At 37.8% G+C, this 20191-nt stretch overlaps 1 protein-coding gene across 1 annotated transcript in view; it reads left to right on the forward strand.

Annotated features, from left to right (window-relative positions):
- LOC127456485 (phospholipid-transporting ATPase ABCA1) overlaps positions 1 to 20191 on the forward strand; it is a 221481-nt gene that overhangs the window by 94994 nt on the left and 106296 nt on the right. Inside the window, exons 17-22 of the mRNA XM_051725006.1 lie at positions 4525 to 4729; positions 7729 to 7845; positions 11388 to 11559; positions 11809 to 11940; positions 12201 to 12340; positions 12474 to 12611. Of these exons, the coding sequence (XP_051580966.1) occupies positions 4525 to 4729; positions 7729 to 7845; positions 11388 to 11559; positions 11809 to 11940; positions 12201 to 12340; positions 12474 to 12611 (904 nt within the window). The remainder of the gene's footprint in view (positions 1 to 4524; positions 4730 to 7728; positions 7846 to 11387; positions 11560 to 11808; positions 11941 to 12200; positions 12341 to 12473; positions 12612 to 20191) is intronic.

The raw sequence follows: 20191 nt of genomic DNA on the forward strand, positions 1-20191 counted from the left end.
GTTTACCACTGTACATGAGGGCGCGAGCGCAATGCAGGTTCATCAGCGCTGCACTGTTCAGGTGTAAAACAGGTGGTGGTCCCGTTCTGCTCACGCAACGTCCGGTGGATGTGCTGCACGGTTTAATCGCAATAGCAACTCTATTCATGTATCCCAGTCCAACAGTGGCAGAACAATGATTCCTTCATTGTTGATATGAAACACATACCTGAGCATCAGTGAGATGATGTTTTAACAGCAGGACGAATATGAGTAGCATGGAAAAACAGAAATATTTTCAGATTCAGAAATGCTAACACGATAAACATACATGAAAATAGTCATGTCTTTAGTATCTAAACAGAAATGTGCTTTTCTACTTACCTGCGACAGTAAAAATCATCTCGTCTGTCAATATTTCTGGCTTCGCTCCAATTGATTTCCAGCAGCGTCAGAAATACTCTGATTCAAAATGTGCACCGCATGATAACGTAAAGCTTGGTCACACTTTAATTACAAAACAACAAATTTAATGTTACTTTATCACATTATCTTAACCCACGATAAAGGATTTCATCCAGCCCTTTGTGAAATGTTCCTGAGCTGGCAACTGGACCTTATATGAACGTGTAAAGCCACTCGGATAAAACCGATATAAAACTTGCATAAAATGTCAATTTCAAGTATAATATAAACACACACACACACACACACAAAACCCACAACAAAAACAAACAAATATATCTTACCTTAAATTCTGTGTCCAAATAAAATGTTTCTGTCGATCCTGCTGGATGTCCGTTATTTCTGTCACCGCGTCTCTCAATGTGGATAATGCATGTGCGCGTGCGTACGTGAATGAAATTTATTTTAATAGAATTTATGAGGCTTTTCTATGTTGTAGTTTTTTAATTAAATTATTAGAGGACATTTTCTGTAATTATATCAATTATATCTAATTAACAAACTATTTAACTCTTAATTATTAAAGGAGCAATATGTAACATTTACATCAAGCGTTTAAAATTGGTACTGCAGTCCTAATTCAAAATATAGGAGAGAGTTGTCTCCCCCGCTCTCTCCTCCCCAGAATCGAAGCTCACATGGGTTGCCAGCTTGAGGACACGCAACAGGAACGAGCAAACTGACAATGGCAAGCGACGAGCTTTACACTGTAAGTTGATCAGCTAATGAATATGTTTGCAATGCTTTTTTTATTGTTTGCAAATTATAAACCAGCTCATGTAGATTTTTTGTAACTCTGTCAATGTTAGCTAGATGTATTGCTGGCTTCCATGGCTGCAGCGCGCTGTGTTTACCCGCTAACTTGTTTCAAATCTGGCAACCCCCAGGGTGTTGAAATACTACTGGGAAATGGGCAGTGGGCGGGATCACACAGGCCAAAATACAAACAGGAATTCCGGCCCGGAACGGACATTTCAAAGTAGAATATACTGGCTGTAGCATTGTTTTCGGAGAAGCCAGTATTTCAAATTAGCATGTTTCCTAAATCTCTGATAATATATTATGATAATTGTATGCTTTAATACAGTAAATAGATTACATATTGCTCCTTTAAGTAAATCTATCTAAAATTACTAGGTAAACTGAATATCTTATTTCCTTGGGTATATTTTAACCAATATGTATGAATAGTAATTAACACCCCCTAAAAATCTTTTTTTTTTTTGTGCAGAAATGGTTCAATTTTTTAAAAATATTTTATGACTTTTGTTCCATTAACAGTTGTCGAATGTGATTTTTTCTGCTGATGCGGACCGAACACCATACTAAAACACTCTGATAGTGCATCCTGCACTACCATTCAGCAGCACTGCAGCACTGCTATTAAATTCACAAACCTGCGGTGTGTAGACCGGTTACTGAAAAAAATTACTCTTATGAGCCAGTTCTTTTGAATCTACTGTGCAAAACACACAGTGCAACCAGTCTAGTCCAATTCCCGAAAGAATGAATAGTATGGGCCAGTTGTTTTGCACTGACACCATGAAACAAACAGCTAGACCAGTGTAGCCTGATTCCTGAACAAATGACTCTAATGAGCTAACCCTTTTGATTCTACAGCGCAAAAAAATGCAGCACGGACAGTGTAGTCTGATTACCAAACAAATGTATCTTTTGAGGTTGTTCTTTTGAACGTACAGTGCGAAACCAGTGTAGTCTAATTCCCACCCAAACTGTTTTGAATTTACAGCCTGAAACATACACTGCAAACCCTGTTTGGGTTAGCAGTTTAAGCTAGCAGAACTTTAAAAAAAAAACAAAAAAACAATTGAGGCAATCAGTTACAACTATTATAAGTTAATAAATTCCAAGTTTAAGTTGATAGAACTTTCAGATTTCAATTTTGTACTACACATGCATGTTCATTGCTCCTAACTGGAAATATTGAGTAATCTATCTCATACATTTTGATGGCACTTAACTTTAAATTTAACTCTTTGGCTATAATTAAAATGACAATGTATTTTCAACTTAAATACTTCAAGTAGAGGTAAACCCAACTAAATTAAACATGTTAAATGAACATAAATTAATCTCTTTCCATTATAAACTAGCTAGTACAGTGAATGCTAGCATGCTGAATTCATGTTAACTGAAAACACAATGCTTTCATTTGCACAACAATTACTCAGTGAGTAAAACAATGTAGAACATTTGTAACTTGTATATGTCCTCAACATAAGCTCAAGCTCCACTATTCACAATAATGGTAACCCCCAAAACTCAAACATCCAAAAAACTCTTCTAAATAACACAACAATATATTAAACAAAATAGTCTCCCCCTTTACATTTATCTTTCACAAAGACAGCTTGAAAAAAAGAAAAGAGGAATGAGGAATGCACAATAGCCTCCATCATTTTTATAGCAAACTGAAATTTAGAGTTTCACCAACTCTACAGAGCTGCATGACACAAATGTCTATTAGTCTCTACATCTACACTCCCATTGCAACATTGGTAATTTAAGTTCCTTTAAATTAAAAGAGACAACTCAAAACAATAAAATGATTCATGTTACTTAAAAGGTGTTATTTCCTTGGACTCAAAATAAAGAGAAAGTCCTAAATACATCAAAATCATATTTGTATTTGAACTAATTTGAATGATTTTAATTTTCTCTACTCAATACAATGAATTACTTTGAGTAGTAGGGTTTATAGTGTATGACGCAACCAGTGTAGTCTTCCAAAACGAACGACCAAAATGAGCTGGTTCTTTTGAATCTACAGCGTGAAAAATAAGCCACGACCAGTGAAGTCCGATTTCCGAACAAATGACTCTTATGAGCTGGTTCTTTTGAATCTACAGCGCGAAACATATGCCACGACTAGTGAAGTCCGATTTCCGAACAAATGACTCTTCTGAGCTGGTTCTTTTGAATCTACAGCGCGAAACATATGCCACGACTAGTGAAGTCCGATTTCCGAACAAATGACTCTTATGAGCTGGTTCTTTTGAATCTACAGCGTGAAACAAACGCCACGACCAGTAATGTCCAATTTCCCAATGAATGACTCTTATGAGCTGGTTCTTTTGAATCTACAGCGTGAAAAATAAGCCACGACCAGTGAAGTCCGATTTCCGAACAAATGACTCTTCTGAGCTGGTTCTTTTGAATCTACAGCGCGAAACATATGCCACGACTAGTGAAGTCCAATTTCCGAACAAATTACTCTTCTGAGCTGGTTCTTTTGAATCTACAGCGCGAAACATACAGCATGACCAAAATAGTCCAATTCCCAAAAGAATGACTCTTATGATCCGGTTCTTCAGAGAACAAACAGAGCATGACATTAAAATTCCCATCTCGATACATCACCCTTGAAAATTGACACACATTCAAACACATCAAATCATCAGATGTTCAAACAGACTGAATTTAGTTCCGGAGAGCAGAAGAGGAGCTCAAGCAGTGCGAATCAAGTGCTCAAGTTCATCTACTGAATTTATGATTGTACAGGTGTTTCAGATCTCTCCTGGAGCACACAATCCCACAGTCTCATTCATCTGCAGTGAGTATGAACATTAGTAAGAGAGAGAGTGATAGAGATGACCCCACACCTGAAGAGAAGAGAGATTGAGGAGTGCTTTTGCCCTTTAAAAAGCGGAAAAGAAAACACACTAAATGACTGCACTTCCGTCATTGTGACCAATCAAAGTGACCTTTATCACACGCAATGAGATTCACTCTGTTTAGCAGCATGTGGATGTCTTTGTCTTATCAGAGGAGTCGCTGTGTGTGTGTGGCATTCAGACGCCACAGTCTAAACTAGATGAATGGGCCAGCAGAACCATTAATGTGAACAATATTGTCCTAACCACAGACAGACACAGACACACACACACACACACACAGTTTACTTTTAAATTGTAGATCATGGTAATGCTCCCTGGTGCTGTTGTTTTGATCCTGTATTCATATCAGAGTAAATATACACAGAGGGAGGAAAGTTAACATTTATATGAATGACTGGACGAGGGTGTAGATATATCGCTGACCTCTCTGTCTCCCTCCCAGAGTCTGCTGTCGTGTGTGGCATTCGGGTATGGCTGTGAGAATTTCTCCCGTTACGAAGAGCAGGGCATCGGAATTCAGTGGAGCAACATCCGGGTCAGTCCGCAAGAGAACGACCGCTACTCCTTCATCGTTTCTATCTTCATGATGCTGTTTGATGCTCTCATTTACTGGATACTCACCTGGTATATTGAGAATGTCTACCCAGGTACGACTGACTGCAAACCAGTAGGTCAATAACTTAAGTCCACAAAGAAAATGCTAAAAAGGAACATTTCAACAGAAAGAGGTCTTTAAAAGGAGGTCAATTAATTAAAAACAGGGGTTTTCTTCTTCTTTTGAAATAAAAATAATTAAATGTATTGTTAAAGGAATAGTTTGCCAAAATATGAAAATTCTCTCATCATTTACAGATGTTTATGAAGATATAAAGAATAAAGAAGATTTTTAGAAGAATATCTCAGCTCTGTAGGTCCATACAATGTAAGTTAATGGTGACCAGAACTTTAAAGCTCTAAAAAGCACATAAAGGGAGCTTAAAAGTCATCCATTTGACTCCAGTGGTTAAATATATGTCTTTAGAAGTGATATGATAGGTGTGGGTGAGAAACAGATCAGTATTTATATATAGTCCATTTTTACTATTAATCTCCACTTTCATACAGCCCTCCTAAGCGCTCTTGTGTCCTGTGTTCTTCTTCTTTTGGTTTTGGTGATTCACATTCTTCGTGCATATCGCCACTTAATGGGCAGGGAGGAAAATTTATTTAAATATTGATCTGTTTCTCACACACACACCTATCATATTTCTTCTGAAGACATGGATTAAACCACCGGTTAATTTTATGCTGCCTTTATGTGCTTTTTTGATCTTCAAAGTTTTGGACCTTGTTGACTTGCATTGTATAGATCAACAGAGCTGAGATAGTCACAACCATGAGCACACAGAAGGAATAGGTCACATGCACCGGAAAATGAAAATGTTCTTATCATTTACACACCATGATGTCACTCCAAACCTGTATGACTTTCAACAAATGTACAACGTTTTCAAACAAAAATGAAAGTGGGTAATTCATAGAGTCACGTTACTATACGTACATTTTTGCAAAATGAATTTTACATGGGTTGTATGTACGTGGCAGATTTCTGCTGAAATAAACAATAGAGGCTCTACAAAAGTGTCATTGAAGCACCACCAAATGTGGAAGTTTGCTTGAGCAGTTGTGTTTTTCATCTCACATTTACTTTTATGACACTATCGGTAAGGTTTAGGTTTATGGTTAAGAGTAAGGAGGCAGGTTTTGTTGATTTAAAACACGATAGAGCATTAACCTTAAAAACCTCATATGTTTGGGAGAAAGTTTAACTCACTTTTAGTGCCACACATTGGATATTTCTGCTGTGATACGTGCAAGGAACGTAATGTCATTTTGCAAAAATGTCACCAGAGTCACATCATTTTCAAGAGATTAGGCGACAAAAATGGAAAAGAAACAAAAAAAAATAAAATCATAATACCACAGTAAATGTAGTCAATACAGCTTATGCACTATGTTTGAAATGTTATGCCATATGATTACTTAGTGTGACAAACAGACTGAAATGATAGTTGCTCTTAAATTGAATCATTGATCAACTCCTGTTTACAGTGCCAAAATCAAATATGTGGACGACGGCACAGGTTTGAGGACATTAAAGTTAATACTTAAAAGAATTTAAAATTTTTGGGTAAACTATTCCTATAGCATATAACTGCCCAAATTTATCTCACAACACAGATTAAATATTCATCAAGCTAGCAGGAAGGGCGTTGTTACTCATTTCATATGCTAACAGGTTAGTTATTTATAACAGAAGTAATTTACACTGATGAGCCAAAACATTACGACCACCTGCCTAATATGCTGTTGGTCCTCCGCATGCCGCCAAAACAGCACCGACCCACGGAGGCATGGACTCTTCAAGACCCCTGAAGTTGTCCTGTGGTATCTGGCACCAAGACATTAGCAGCAGATCCTTCAAGTCCTGTAAGTTGCGAGGTGGAGCCGCTGTGGATCGGACTTGTTGGTCCAGCACATCCCACAGATGCTCAATCGGGTTGAGATTTGAGGAATTTAGAGGCCAGGGTAACACCTTGAATGCTTCATTATGTTCCTCAAACCATTCCTGAACAATGTATGCAGTGTGGCAGGGCGCATTATCCTGCTGAAAGAGGCCACTGCCATCAGGGAATACCATTGCCGAAGGGGTGCACCTGGTCTGCAACAATGTTTAGGTAGGTGGCAAGTGTCAAACTGACATCCAGATGAATGGCAGGACCCAGGGTTTCCAAGCAGAACATTGCCCAGAGCATCACACTCCCTCCACCGGCTTTTCGTCTTCCCACAGTGCATCCTGGTACCATCACTTCCCCAGGTAAACAGCGCACACGTACACGGCCATCCACGTGATGTAAAAGAAAACGTGACTCATTGGACCTGACGACCTTCTTCCACTACTCCAAGGTTCAGTTCCGACGTTTGCGTGCCCATTGTAGGCACTTTTGATGGTGGACAGGGTCCATCATGGGCACTCTGACCGGTCTGCGGCTACGTAACCCCATACGCAGCAGAGTGCGAACCACTGTGTGTTGTGACACATTCCTCCCGTAACCATCATTACATTTTTCTGTGACTTGTGCCACAGTAGACCTTCTGTCGGTTCGGACCAGACAGGATAGCCTTCGTTGCCCTTGCGCATCGATGAGCCTTGGGCACCTAACACCCCGTCACCAGTTTGTGGTTTGTCCCTCCTCGGACCACTGTCGGTAGGTACTCACCACTGCTGACCAGGAGCACTCCACAAGCCTCGCTGTTTCAGAGATGCTCTGACCCAGTCACCTGGCCATAACTATTTGGCCCATGTCAAAGTCACTCAGGTCTTTACTCATGTCCATTTCTCCTGCATTCAACACGTTGATTACTAATCTACCCAGACCTTGACATGTGGCATTGTTAAAAGATGATCAATGTGATTCTCTTCACCTGTGAGTTGGTCATAATGTTTTGGCTCATCAGTTGACATACAGTATACAAATCTCAAAGGTACAGTGGAAAAAACTATTCTAAGGGTCCGAGAGAGGGTGAAAAATGGGCATGAAAAACCTTGAATAACATTATAAGTGGACTATAAGTGTTTTAATTATTGTATTCTTTTTTTCTTCAGGGCAGTATGGTATTGCAAAGCCATGGTATTTTCTCTTTACTTCTGCATACTGGTGTGGAACTCCAGTGGGTTCTGAGGCAGAACCAGACCTTTTCAAAGAACTGGAGGACCAGAGTGGTACACACACACACACACACACACACACACACACACACACACTTACTTATCTAAAGAAGAACTATAGACTTTTGTTATGAAGCTCAGAATGTTTTTTTTTCTTTCCATTTTTTAAAGAAAAAGTGAGTGGTTTATGCCAGTAGCGCTTCTAGGATCAGTGGATATATTCAGGGCTTAGCCCAGACCTCTTGGGATAAAGGGCCGTCCTTTGATGAAATATTAAAAAATATATACACTTTATAATAAAAGTTTAAAGATTACATCTGTGATGTGTCATTTATATAAAGTTTTTCTTTAAATACAGTATTACTGGAACTAAAACTAAAATGTCCCACTAAGTTTTGTTTCAGCCTCTGATAGGCTCAAAGATCAGAAGTTTTGTGCTTTTAACACTATGTACATATTGTCCCTTTTATTGATTTGTCGGTGTTAGTTTACAAGTTAGTAGGCTTCTAATAGTCTAAAATATGTGGTCATGAGAATGTTACTACCATCAGAACAATTCAAGCTTGAAGTACATCCATCTGATTTGTATGTACATAGATGTACATAGACAATATAATTAAAATATCGCACTTTTCGTAATGTCTAATCAATGCTTAACTCGCCTGCCACAGTAATGTAATATATACCTCAATTATTATATCCTCCTGAGACCCGCGCGTGACAGCTGTGTGCATTTTCCATTTCCCTTTTTGATTTGTAACTAGTAGCACCTAATAAACAAGCAAAAAATAAATAAAATAAATAAATACAAATAATAATTCTAGAGTAAATAGTTTTCCTAAAAATTAATGTCCACATATGTGGACAGCGAGACTACATTGTGACATTTTAAATAACACTAAGCTATAGAAAGTCTGATTTTTTTCATCAAATTGTTTATTATGTTTCCAGGAATATCAATAAAATGCTGCATTATAAATTCTGAATCTATGTACTGATTATCATTGTCACATGTCTGCTAAACATGTTGAGTGATCCAAACATCATCTGCAGCCTGAAACTGAACTTTTGGTTGAATTTTAGGATTAAATGAACTTAGCAGCATAGAAAGCTACAGAATGCTCCCTTGCTCCCTATTTAGTGTATGACTTAACCTCCAGTGTGCTGTCTGTCTTCACTGGTTTCTGAACAGTTTTAAATGCACCTTATTTTCATCCTAACTCCATATAAAGCCTCTGAAAGCAAAATTTGGATGAACCCATTTATTCTCCATGAGAAAATGCACATTAAATATATAGGAATGCATTTACTAATGTTAATGAATAGAACCGTATTGTACAGAGATGACAAAATTAAAATAATAAAATGTTTATTAAAATGAAGTTAAATGACCCAACATGTTTTATCTACTATTGAGGAAATGCAGTGCCAGTTTCCACATATGTGGACATCATGTTTATCAGTGTGCTGACGTGCAAAAAATGAACAGATTTTTTAAAACGGCACATCAAACGAAACTATAGACGCTACTCTTTACAACCAAACAGGTTTCAGTGAAAAAAAATTCAATATATTTCCTACCAGAGGCACTTTTGTTAGCGCTGGAAATCGACGGCATGCTATTATGTCACGTGACTCGGTGCGGCAGAAGTTTAACCCTTTAAATGACAGTCTAGAGCAGGGGCGTCAAACTCATTTTGGGTCGCGGGCCTGATTGGAAATCACATATTCATTCAGCCCCTCCCAATAATTCAGAAAGTTCATTCACTGAAGGATTCGTCAAACTGATTCGAAACGAGAACTCGTGTTTTAATTGTACCGGCTCATAAGAGTCATTTAGTAATGAATCGGACCAAACCAGTCACCGTGTTTGTTGTTGAGTACAGCCAGCGAACACAATAGAAAGGTGCACTGTTTTGGTGTTATTTTACGGTGCACGCTTTTTTATGTCACCATATAAAATATAACTTAGGTAAAATATCATTTCTTTAGTGACGCTGGTTGATCAGCGGTGGAGCAAAGGACAATTGGAGCAGGAAAATAGAAAGATGCAGTTTTCATAGCTAACACTGGGGTAAAAGGATACAATTTTTTTGTCTACCAGCCACAGTGGCTGTGAATGGCCAATTTCACCAGCCACTTTGATGTTTTTTTTACCAGCTCCTTTGATTATTCATAAAGGAATATAAAACACCACTTCTGAAGCTGTAGTGAATTATGATGACACACATGACAATTCATTAATGTCGTTGCATGTCATTTGCTAAGTTTGTATGGTTATGTATTCAGCTACAACTGTTTGGAATTAAGCAATGTTGCATTCACAATGCGTGTAAATGCAAACTGCTCCGTGGAAATCAAGCGAACTAAACTTAGAGCACCTCCTGAGATGGTCTGAGATCATTTGATCAATTTTGCAACTGCAAACTATTTTCAGATGAAAGAAACAGCGGAAACAGTGAGCCTCTGAATACACAGCGAATCAGACACGCATCAACAGCTTTTCTTTCGTCTGTTCTTCAAAATATGATCAAGTGTGTTTCTTCAAACGTGCATTTCTTGTCACATGTCACTCCAAGACTTTTTATAAGTCGCCCCCACAGAAATAACCCACCACTGCGCATAAAATATCCACATTTGGCGAATGCTTATTTTATACTCTGAACAAAAGGAAAAACACGGAATGTACTCATTTCATTAACCAGAGCTTGCATCACAAATACACACACAATTAGTTGAAAGGAATCAATGAGTACATCTTTCCCAAGTTACAGGCTAAATCAGTGTGAATGTTTTCAAACATTACTTATTTATTTTTTCCGCAAATCATCCGGAGATGGCCGGAGATGACTCCTTGGCGGGCCGGATCCATTTGACACCCCTGGTCTAGAGTCTTGTGAACAGTATTCAGTCAGTTTTTATTCATTTAAATTATGCATTGCGTATGGCAAAGCCAAAATACAACGTCCACACGAAGCCTCAAGAGGATATTTATTATAGGCCTCACAATATTATGAATTATTTATATTGAATTATCTTTATTTGAGGGCCTTTCTCAACAAAAATATGTGATTAATTGTGATTAATCTGATAAATTAATTGGTATGTTATGTAATTAATTCTATGAAAAATGTTAATCGATTGACAGTTGTCTAGACAACTTGATAAAATATATTTATATTTTACTATCGACTTGATACAGAAGTAATGGACATTCCTACAAAATTATAAAAACATCCGGAGTTTTGCTAAAAACATTCGGGGCTAAAGCCCTGATAGTCCACCCCTAGCGTCGCCCATTGCTGTGCAAAACTCACCGCCATGATGCTGTGGTATTGTGAATTGTTACTAGGGTGTAGCTATGTGGTTTCTAGGTTGTCCTAGATGGTTGCATTGATAGGTGGTTAGTCAAAAGTTAAAAGAGCCCACCCCCAAGTCTCTGTGATATTTTGGTCTCTGATATGGCTCAAGTTCCTCCTCCAGTGTAAGCCTATGGGAATTTTGTATTTTTTTTATGATATGAACAAATGATTATCTATGCAAATCCATCTAAGTGTGTGTGTGTGTGTGTGTGTGTGTGTGTGTACGTGCAACAGGTTACCTGGAGAAGCCTTCCTCAAGTATTAAGGCTGGTGTGTGTATCCGAAACCTGGTGAAGGTGTACAAGACGGGGAATAAACTGGCCGTGGACGGACTCAGTCTGGACTTCTATCAGGATCACATCACCTCATTCCTAGGACACAACGGAGCTGGAAAAACCACCACCATGTGAGTTATATCACACAGAGGCAAAAATATATGGATATTCATTATTAATGCACCTTGAGCAATGACTGTATGCAACTAAAATATCATACTTTTGGTTTTTGGTGCAGACCCTTCTAGATTCCACTTGAAATGGGGGTCGAGAAAACACAAAATTGTTGTGTTTTTGAAATAATTGCTACAACAAAAGTTTATAAGGGTTTGTCTTATCATTGTCATTGTCTAATCATTGTTTCTCATCTATTTCTGCAGGTCCATTCTGACAGGTCTTTTTGCTCCCACTTCTGGTACGGCCTACATTAACGGTTACGACATCCGCAAGGACATTGACACCGTCAGGAAACAACTGGGAATGTGTCCACAACACAATGTCCTCTTCAACGAGTAATCCCTTCTGTCCTCTAATATATGTGTATATGTGCTTTATATGGTGCATGTTCTGCATGTTTATATGAATTTGCAGGTAAAGTACCCCAAAAATTAACTGGACTAAAAAGTCACATTTAAAATATATGTGAAATTCAAACTATTTTAAGATTGACTGAAGATTTCAAAAGTGTTCAAATACTTTTTGGGGTCACTGTATATGAGGGAGTGTTTGTGTATGTTGTTTGTAATTATATTTTTTCATTTGTTTGTTTTAGTCTGACGGTGGAAGAACACATTTATTTCTATGCCTGTCTGAAGGGGCGGAGCTCTAAAGAAGTGCAGCAGGAAATTGATCAGATGATTAAAGATGTCGGTCTGCCACACAAACGTAAAGACCTCGCCAAAAACCTCTCAGGTGTGTGTGTGTGTTTGCGTATGTGCGTGTGCATCAGCACTCTTGGTGTATTCTTAGTGCATGATGTACAATCAAAAACACTCAGCCTTAAATGGAAGACTTTGTTTGCCTGTCATATCTTTGTTGTGTGCAGGTGGTATGCAAAGGAAGCTGTCTGTTGCCATAGCGTTTGTGGGTGGATCCAATGTTGTGATTCTGGATGAGCCAACCGCAGGAGTGGATCCGTATGCACGTCGAGGCATCTGGGAGTTACTTCTCAAATATAAAAAAGGTATTGAGTGACTATAAACACTACAGCACCCTACACACTATAGGCTACAAACACTACAGTACCCTTAACACTACATAATATAAAGACTGTAGCAAATTACCCACTATAGACTATAAACACTACAACACCCTAAACACTACATAATATAAGCAATACAGCACCCTACACACTATAGTCTATAAATAATCTATGACCCTACACACTGCAGACTATAAACACTACAACAACTTAAACACTACATAATACAAGCAATACAGTACCCTAAACACTATGTACTATAAAGTAGCACATTACACACTGTGGACTATAAACACTACAGCACCCTTAACACTACAGACTATAAACACTACAACACCCTAAACACTACAGAATATAAGCAATTTAGCACCCTACACACTACAGTCTATAAATAATCTTGTCCTCTACACATTATAGACTATAAACTCTACAGCACACTAAATACTGCAGACTTAAAACACTACATCAGCTCAAACACTACAGAATACAAGCAATACAGTACCCTAAACACTACATTAAATATTGTAGCACATTACACACTATATAATATAAATACTACAGCACCCTAAACACTACAGAATATAAACACTACAGCTGCCTAAACACTACATCAAATAAACAATACAGCACCCTACACACTACAGTCTATAAGTACTCTAGTAACCCACACACTATAGACTATAAACACTACAACACCCTAAACACTACAGAATATAAGCAGCACCCTACACACAACAGTTTATAACTACTCTAGTACCCTACACACTATAGACTGCAAACACTACATCTCACTAAATATTGCAGACTAAACAGACTACAGCACCTTAAACACTTGAGAAAATACAAGCAATAGAGTACCCTAAACACTACATACTATAAAGATTGTAGCACATTACACACTATAGACTATAAACACTACAGCACCTTAAAAACAACAGATAAACACGACATCACCCTAAACACCACAGATAAACACCACAGTGGCCTAAACACTCTATACAGTCTATAACTACTCTAGTACCCTACACAAGGTAAAAATAAAAAATAAATTCAAGGGGTAAAACATCATATAATATGTAGTTGTAGTGCTTTCAATTTAGCAAAGGGTGAATATAATTAACAAATCACTACTTTTTATTTTTATTAGCATTTTTTGTACTGTCCCAACTTTTTTTGGAATAGCTTTGTACATTATAAACACTACAAAACTCGAAATACTAAAGACTATAAACACTACAACAACCTAAGCACTACAGACTATAAACAGTACCGCATACTAGTCTATAAACACTACAATACCCTTAACCCTATAGCACCTTAAACACTACAGCACCTTAAACACAACAACATATAAGCAATACAGCACCCTACACACTACAGTCTATAAATACTCCAGTACCCTATACACTATAGGCTAAAAACTCTACAGTACTCTAAATACTACAGACTATAAATACTACATCAACCAAAGCACTACAGACTATAAACAATACAGCATACTACAGGCTAAAAACACTATAATAGCATAAACCTTACAGCACCTTAAACACTAAATACTATAAAAACTACATCACCTTAAACACTACAGATTAGAACCAATACAGCACTCTAAACACTACAGTCTGTAAATAATCCAGTAATCTATACATTATAGACTATAAACACTATGAAACTCTAAATACTAATGACTACAAACACTACAACAACCTAAGCACTACAGACTAAAAATACTACATCAACCAAAGCACTACAGACTATAAAAAATACAGCATACTACAGGCTAAAAACACTACAATAGCCTAAACCTTACAGCACCTTAAACACTAAATACTGTAAACACTACATCGCCTTAAACACTACAGAATAGAACCAATACAGCACTCTAAACACTACAGTCTCTTAATAATCCAGTACCCTATACATTATAGACTATAAACACTACGAAACTCTAAATACTAATGACCATAAACACTACAACAACCTAAACACTACAGACTATAAACAGTACTGCATACTACAGTCTATAAACACTACAATACCATTAGCCCTACGGCACCCTAAACACTACAGCACCTTAAACACATCAAAATATAAGCAATACAACATCCAACACACTACAGTCTATAAATACTCCAGTACCCTGCACACTATAGAATATAAATATCACAGTGCCCTAAACACATAAAGAATAGAGCACAGACTATGTACACTATTGTACCCTTAAAGACTAAAGCACTACACAATACAGACTATAAACACTACATCTATAGATACTATAAACTCTTTATTCAATCTGTATGTGTGTTTGTGAAGAAAGGGCCACTCTCAGACTAATTAACTGCAGTATGCATCATATCGTTTTTGTTAGTTTTTAATCAGAATATAATTGCCTTCACTAATCAAATAATCATTAATTGCTCGCTAATTACACACACAATCTAGCTGAAATGGGCTGAATATGGTATTTGAATCCCCTGAGGTCTACAGGACTTATTTGTATTGACAGTATCATTACATATTCTATATGTGATATTTTTAGCACAGATTAAAAATGATTTCACTGTGCTGCAGAGTTCTACACTTCTCTAATGGTTTGTGACCACATAAAGAACTAAACTTGAAGATTGCTTGAACTATTTGGTTTTTAACAGGTTTTATTGATTGGCTGCACTTTGTCTGCTACAGTATTTAAACGCTGGCTTTTGAAAAATGTGAAAAAAGGTTTTTAAAACACAGGGACTTTTGAAAGGGAAAGTTTTTTTTTTTTTTTTTTTTTTTTTAAACTTTGTTTAATTTAAAGAGACAAAAAGGAGAGAAAATCTTAAACACAGATGCTGGGCATTTCGGTACTGTTTGATCAAAGAATGCTAAAATAGAACACAGGGCTCTGGAATCAACTTAAAATCAGTGCATTTACACACACATATTTGGACAACTGACTTGATTTTTTTTTTTTTTTTTTAAGAATATTTGAATACTGTACACAATATACAAACTATATCCTGCAGAAATTGTAAGAGTAGTATAATAAAGTGCTATTCTGAATTTAGCCTGTGTGCAAATATTGTAGCATTTTTGGCATGTTTGATTTATGACTGTTCCATAATACAAAGCAACACAGCAGAAATCAAAATAGTCATCTCTCATTGTATTTCTTTCATTCTTTTTCTATCTTTTTATCTTTCTATCCATCTATCCACAGTACTGTGAAAAAGTGAGAGCACGCTATCAAAGTGTAGTTTTTTTTTTTTTTTTTTTTTTAACATATTCTGTAGATACTGGATTGCCATTTCCCCAAAGTTGAAAGATAAAAGACAATATAATTTAACAAATAACACTGGGAATATATGGTACATTCTGCAATAACTCATACAGCTTTAATAAACAGAAATGCCAATTTCTAAGGGTGCACAATATATCAGTGGACGATATATTATTGGCCGATAACTCTCTGACTGGTTGAGATTTCTCTCCTTGTCAGGCAGTGTAAATTTTCAGTGTCCGTGTGCACACAGAGCAAGGCTGTAACCTTGTCTTGAACATTTGGGGGGGACCAAACCATTTTGGGGGTGGGGGGGTCGCAGATGTCATCGGCCCTTTAAAATAAAAAAGTAAATGCAATAATTTTCTGAATAAAGGATTTAAATGCGTTAAAATTATTTACTGTCCTCAAATTATCCCTCATTGTTTTTTCCCCCCATAGTATCTTAACACAATCTTTTCTTCAAGAATCCTAACGCTAATCTTATCCATACAAAAACACTTCATATTGACCACTGCTGTCAAGGTCCAAAGAGGGAAATAAATCATAATGAAAATACCATAAAAGTAGTCCATACAACACATAGCTGTTGTATGGCCCCAGAAAGCTTGGAACATAGCACACAAGTCATTTGGACTACTGTTATGATGTCTATATACTGAACCTTTAATAACGATTTATAGTATTTGTCCTTTATGAAGCTTGACAGCTCCTGCTAACTATAAACTGCTATTCTATGGAATAGAGCTGCTTAAAATATCTATTTTTATGTTCCAAGAAAAAACCCAGCTTATGGGATTTGAACAACATAAGGGTGAGTAAATGAGTGAGTAAAAGTACATTTTCCATTTTTAGGTGATCTACTCCTTTAACTGGTTTTGGTGGCTCAAAATAAAATGGTCTCTTATAAAAAGAAGACTCTTAGGGGATGCTGTGCAAAATCCAGAAATAATTCAAGACAAAGAAATAATTTAGAAAATCTTAAATTGATTGTTAATGATAACCTAAAAATACATGACACTGTCCTTGCCACAACCTAAAAACTCAATAGAAGCCTCAAGTCACAGGTCTTACCATGTTCTAGTTTTAATCTGAGGGTGATAACGCTCTACTTTGTGTTTTATAGATCATTTTCTTAGACAATGTCAAGTGAATTTTCTAAAAAGCTCTTTCAAAAACCTGCCAAATTACCACATTCATTAAATTCCTTTACAATGTATACACATTTGCTCTTTATCTTAAGCCTGATATGCTGAAAACTGCTCCAGGCATCCTAATCACGTACTCTACGTGACATATTTTCAATTCAAATTGTTTGCACCCTTGGAAACTACTTTCGGTTGGTACAACATTTTAATCATAAAACAGTGGGCAGATTTAGCTAGATACTTTCATCTTACATGATACTAACACTCTTAACCTGAACTGCTTGCTGATGCGCGGCTCTGGGATAATCCACGAGGTTCCCACTTAGCTTCTTTTTTTCTCCCCTTTTTCTCCCCAATTTGGAATGCCCAAATCCCAATGCGCTCTAAGTCCTCGTGGTGGCGTAGTGACTCGCCTCAATCCAGGTGGCGGAGGATGAATCTCAGTTGCCTCCGCGTCTGAGACCGTCAATCCGCGCATCTTATCATGTGGCTTGTTGAGCGCGGAGACATAGCGCGTGCAGAGGCTTCACGCTATTCTCCGTGGCATTTGGTTGCTTAGGATCGCGCCTCCAGGGATGTAGTCAGCGTCTTTACTCGCTGAGCTACCCAGGCCTCCCCACTTAGCTTATTTATTTTTATTTTTTGGGGGGGATTTTTCCCCTTTTTCTCCCAATTTGGAATGCCCAATTCCCAATGCGCTCTAAGTCCTCGTGGTCGCATAGTGATTCGCCTCAGTCCGGGTGGCGGAGGATGAATCCCAGTTGCCTCCGCGTCTGAGACAGTCAACCCGCTCATCTTATCACGTGGCTTGTTGAGCGCGTTGCCACGGAGACATAGCGCGTGTGGAGGCTTCACGCCATCCACCGCGGCAACCACGCTCAATTCACCATGCGCCCTACCGAGAACAAACCACATTATAGCGACCACGAGGAGGTTACCCCATGTGACTCTACCCTCCCTAGCAACCGAGCCAATTTGGTTGCTTAGGAGACCTGGCTGGAGTCAATCAGCACGCCCTGGGATTCGAACTAGCGAACTCCAGGGGTGGTAGCCAGCGTATTTTACCACTGAGCTACCCAGGCCCCCATCCCACTTAGCTTCTTAAACTTGAGTCCCACCTTCATCGATTTGATTGGCTCATAGGACATTGATGAGTGGTGTTAAACTACTGAGCACTCTAAAAATGAAACTTTTTTTAAACCTTTATGTTATTCCTGCAACAACTTAATGACAATTAGACAGCGGTGCATAATGGACTGCGGCAGGACAGCTACATGGATATCAATTATGGGGGGTCATATCTGATTATTGGGGGGGACTCAATGTATATTGTGGTTACGGCCCTGACACAGAGCATGTGTAACCAGCATAGAAAGTGTTTTGTTACGTCGCTCTGTGAGGATTATTTCAACCTCTTTGCTCAACCTAGTCTCATAGAATGAGGGTTACTATAACGACATTTTTGCAAAATGAGTTTTACGTGCCGCTTTCTACATTTTGCTGCAGTTTCCTGGTAAAATTAACACTAGTGGCGCTACAACAGCTGTGCTTTGTTAATTTTGACAGAAATCACGGGTACTATAGCTGTTTCTGACTTTATAAACACGAATTTTCGCACTATTACTCATACACTGCTGTTATTATATCAAAACACTTTTACTCTAACGCATCATTTAAAAGGCGATACATTTTAACGCTTGTATTACAGACCCACCTACATTTACACACTTATTCCGATATGATTCACTTCCGAGGTAGTTCACCTGAAGCCTTGTTTATACTTTTGCTCGGACTGCAGCGCATCTTGCAGGATATACTTGACGTGCACCGCAGTTGCACTGTTCTCCAAACGGTAGATGGCAGTGCAGAGAAAATGCCATCTAATCCAGCAGGAAACAGCAGCAAAGGAGAGCTTTGCTGAACTTTACATTTACCTAGCCAGGTATTATAATAATAGTTCATATTCGCTGGTCATATGCAAGAGGTTAACAAAACAAAAACACCTAAGAACCATTAGTACGGTATTTACACTGCAGGTCAGTGGTTACACTCAATCACTTTTTTTTTTTTTTTGTACAGATATTAGTGTTATTAATTATATAGCCTAGTCAAGATAAGTTTTACATTTAAAACCAGTTAAAACAATTATTTTACTCAAAAATAAACAAGATCTGTAATGAAACAAAACTTAAATGTATCATTTAGACCTTATTATTCAGTGTACAAAAGTTAGAGGATAAATAGGCTCACATGTCTTTCTGAACAAGAACAACTAAGAAACTGCAACAGTTAATTTCGCTGTGAAAACATTGTCCTTTTAACATTATTTGCAATAGTTTTACTTTGCCTCAAAAGCACAGGCACATCTGCCCTGCTCCTTTCCTCAAATTCGTCCAATGGGATTGAAGCTCTGCACGAGCACCGCGTGAAAAGTTACAAAATTGGCATGTGCACGGCCGTGCAAAACGGAGCTTTGCAGAGCGATTTCGTCCATTTGTGCATGCAAACCCTCCCGAACAAGCAGCTGTGTCGAGTATAAACCAGGCTTTATAGAGTGTTGGACTTTGGACATTTCACTGGGAAACTGCAGCCAAATGTATAATACAGCACGGCAAAATTGTTGCCATTGTCACGTACATTTCATGAGATCAGGATGTCTTTGCTCGATGTTATGTTGTTTTGGGGCTCGTTTTGGTCGGGATAATCTGCTGTAAGTAACAATATGCCATTTCCCATATTCTGTTTATGTTTCATGGAGTAATACATAAAAACGTGACAAAAACATAAATGTACTGTACTTAGGGGCAATCATTCCGTGCTTTTGCTTATTACTTTATGAAACATCAGATTGTTAAGTCCAGATTCCAAGCTTTTAAACAACACATATTTTGCTTCAAGTGAGTAGGTTTTCGTTATTTTGCTAGCAACTCCAGTATAAAGGGTTAAAATGCAAAAAGTAAAATTAGCGGTTATCAGTATCTGCCACAAAGAGCTTTTAATTATCTGTTATCGGTATCAGCCCAAAAATAGCATATTAGTGCATCCCTACATTTATCACTACATTAAGTGCCTAGAATTAGAATCAGAGGAGCCACTTAGTAGAATCATGTAGAAATTGCCAAAGTTCAGCCATGCAACTCTATGTGGCACAA

The sequence above is a fragment of the Myxocyprinus asiaticus genome, chromosome 2 (assembly GCF_019703515.2).
Source record: "Myxocyprinus asiaticus isolate MX2 ecotype Aquarium Trade chromosome 2, UBuf_Myxa_2, whole genome shotgun sequence".
NCBI lineage: Eukaryota > Metazoa > Chordata > Actinopteri > Cypriniformes > Catostomidae > Myxocyprinus > Myxocyprinus asiaticus.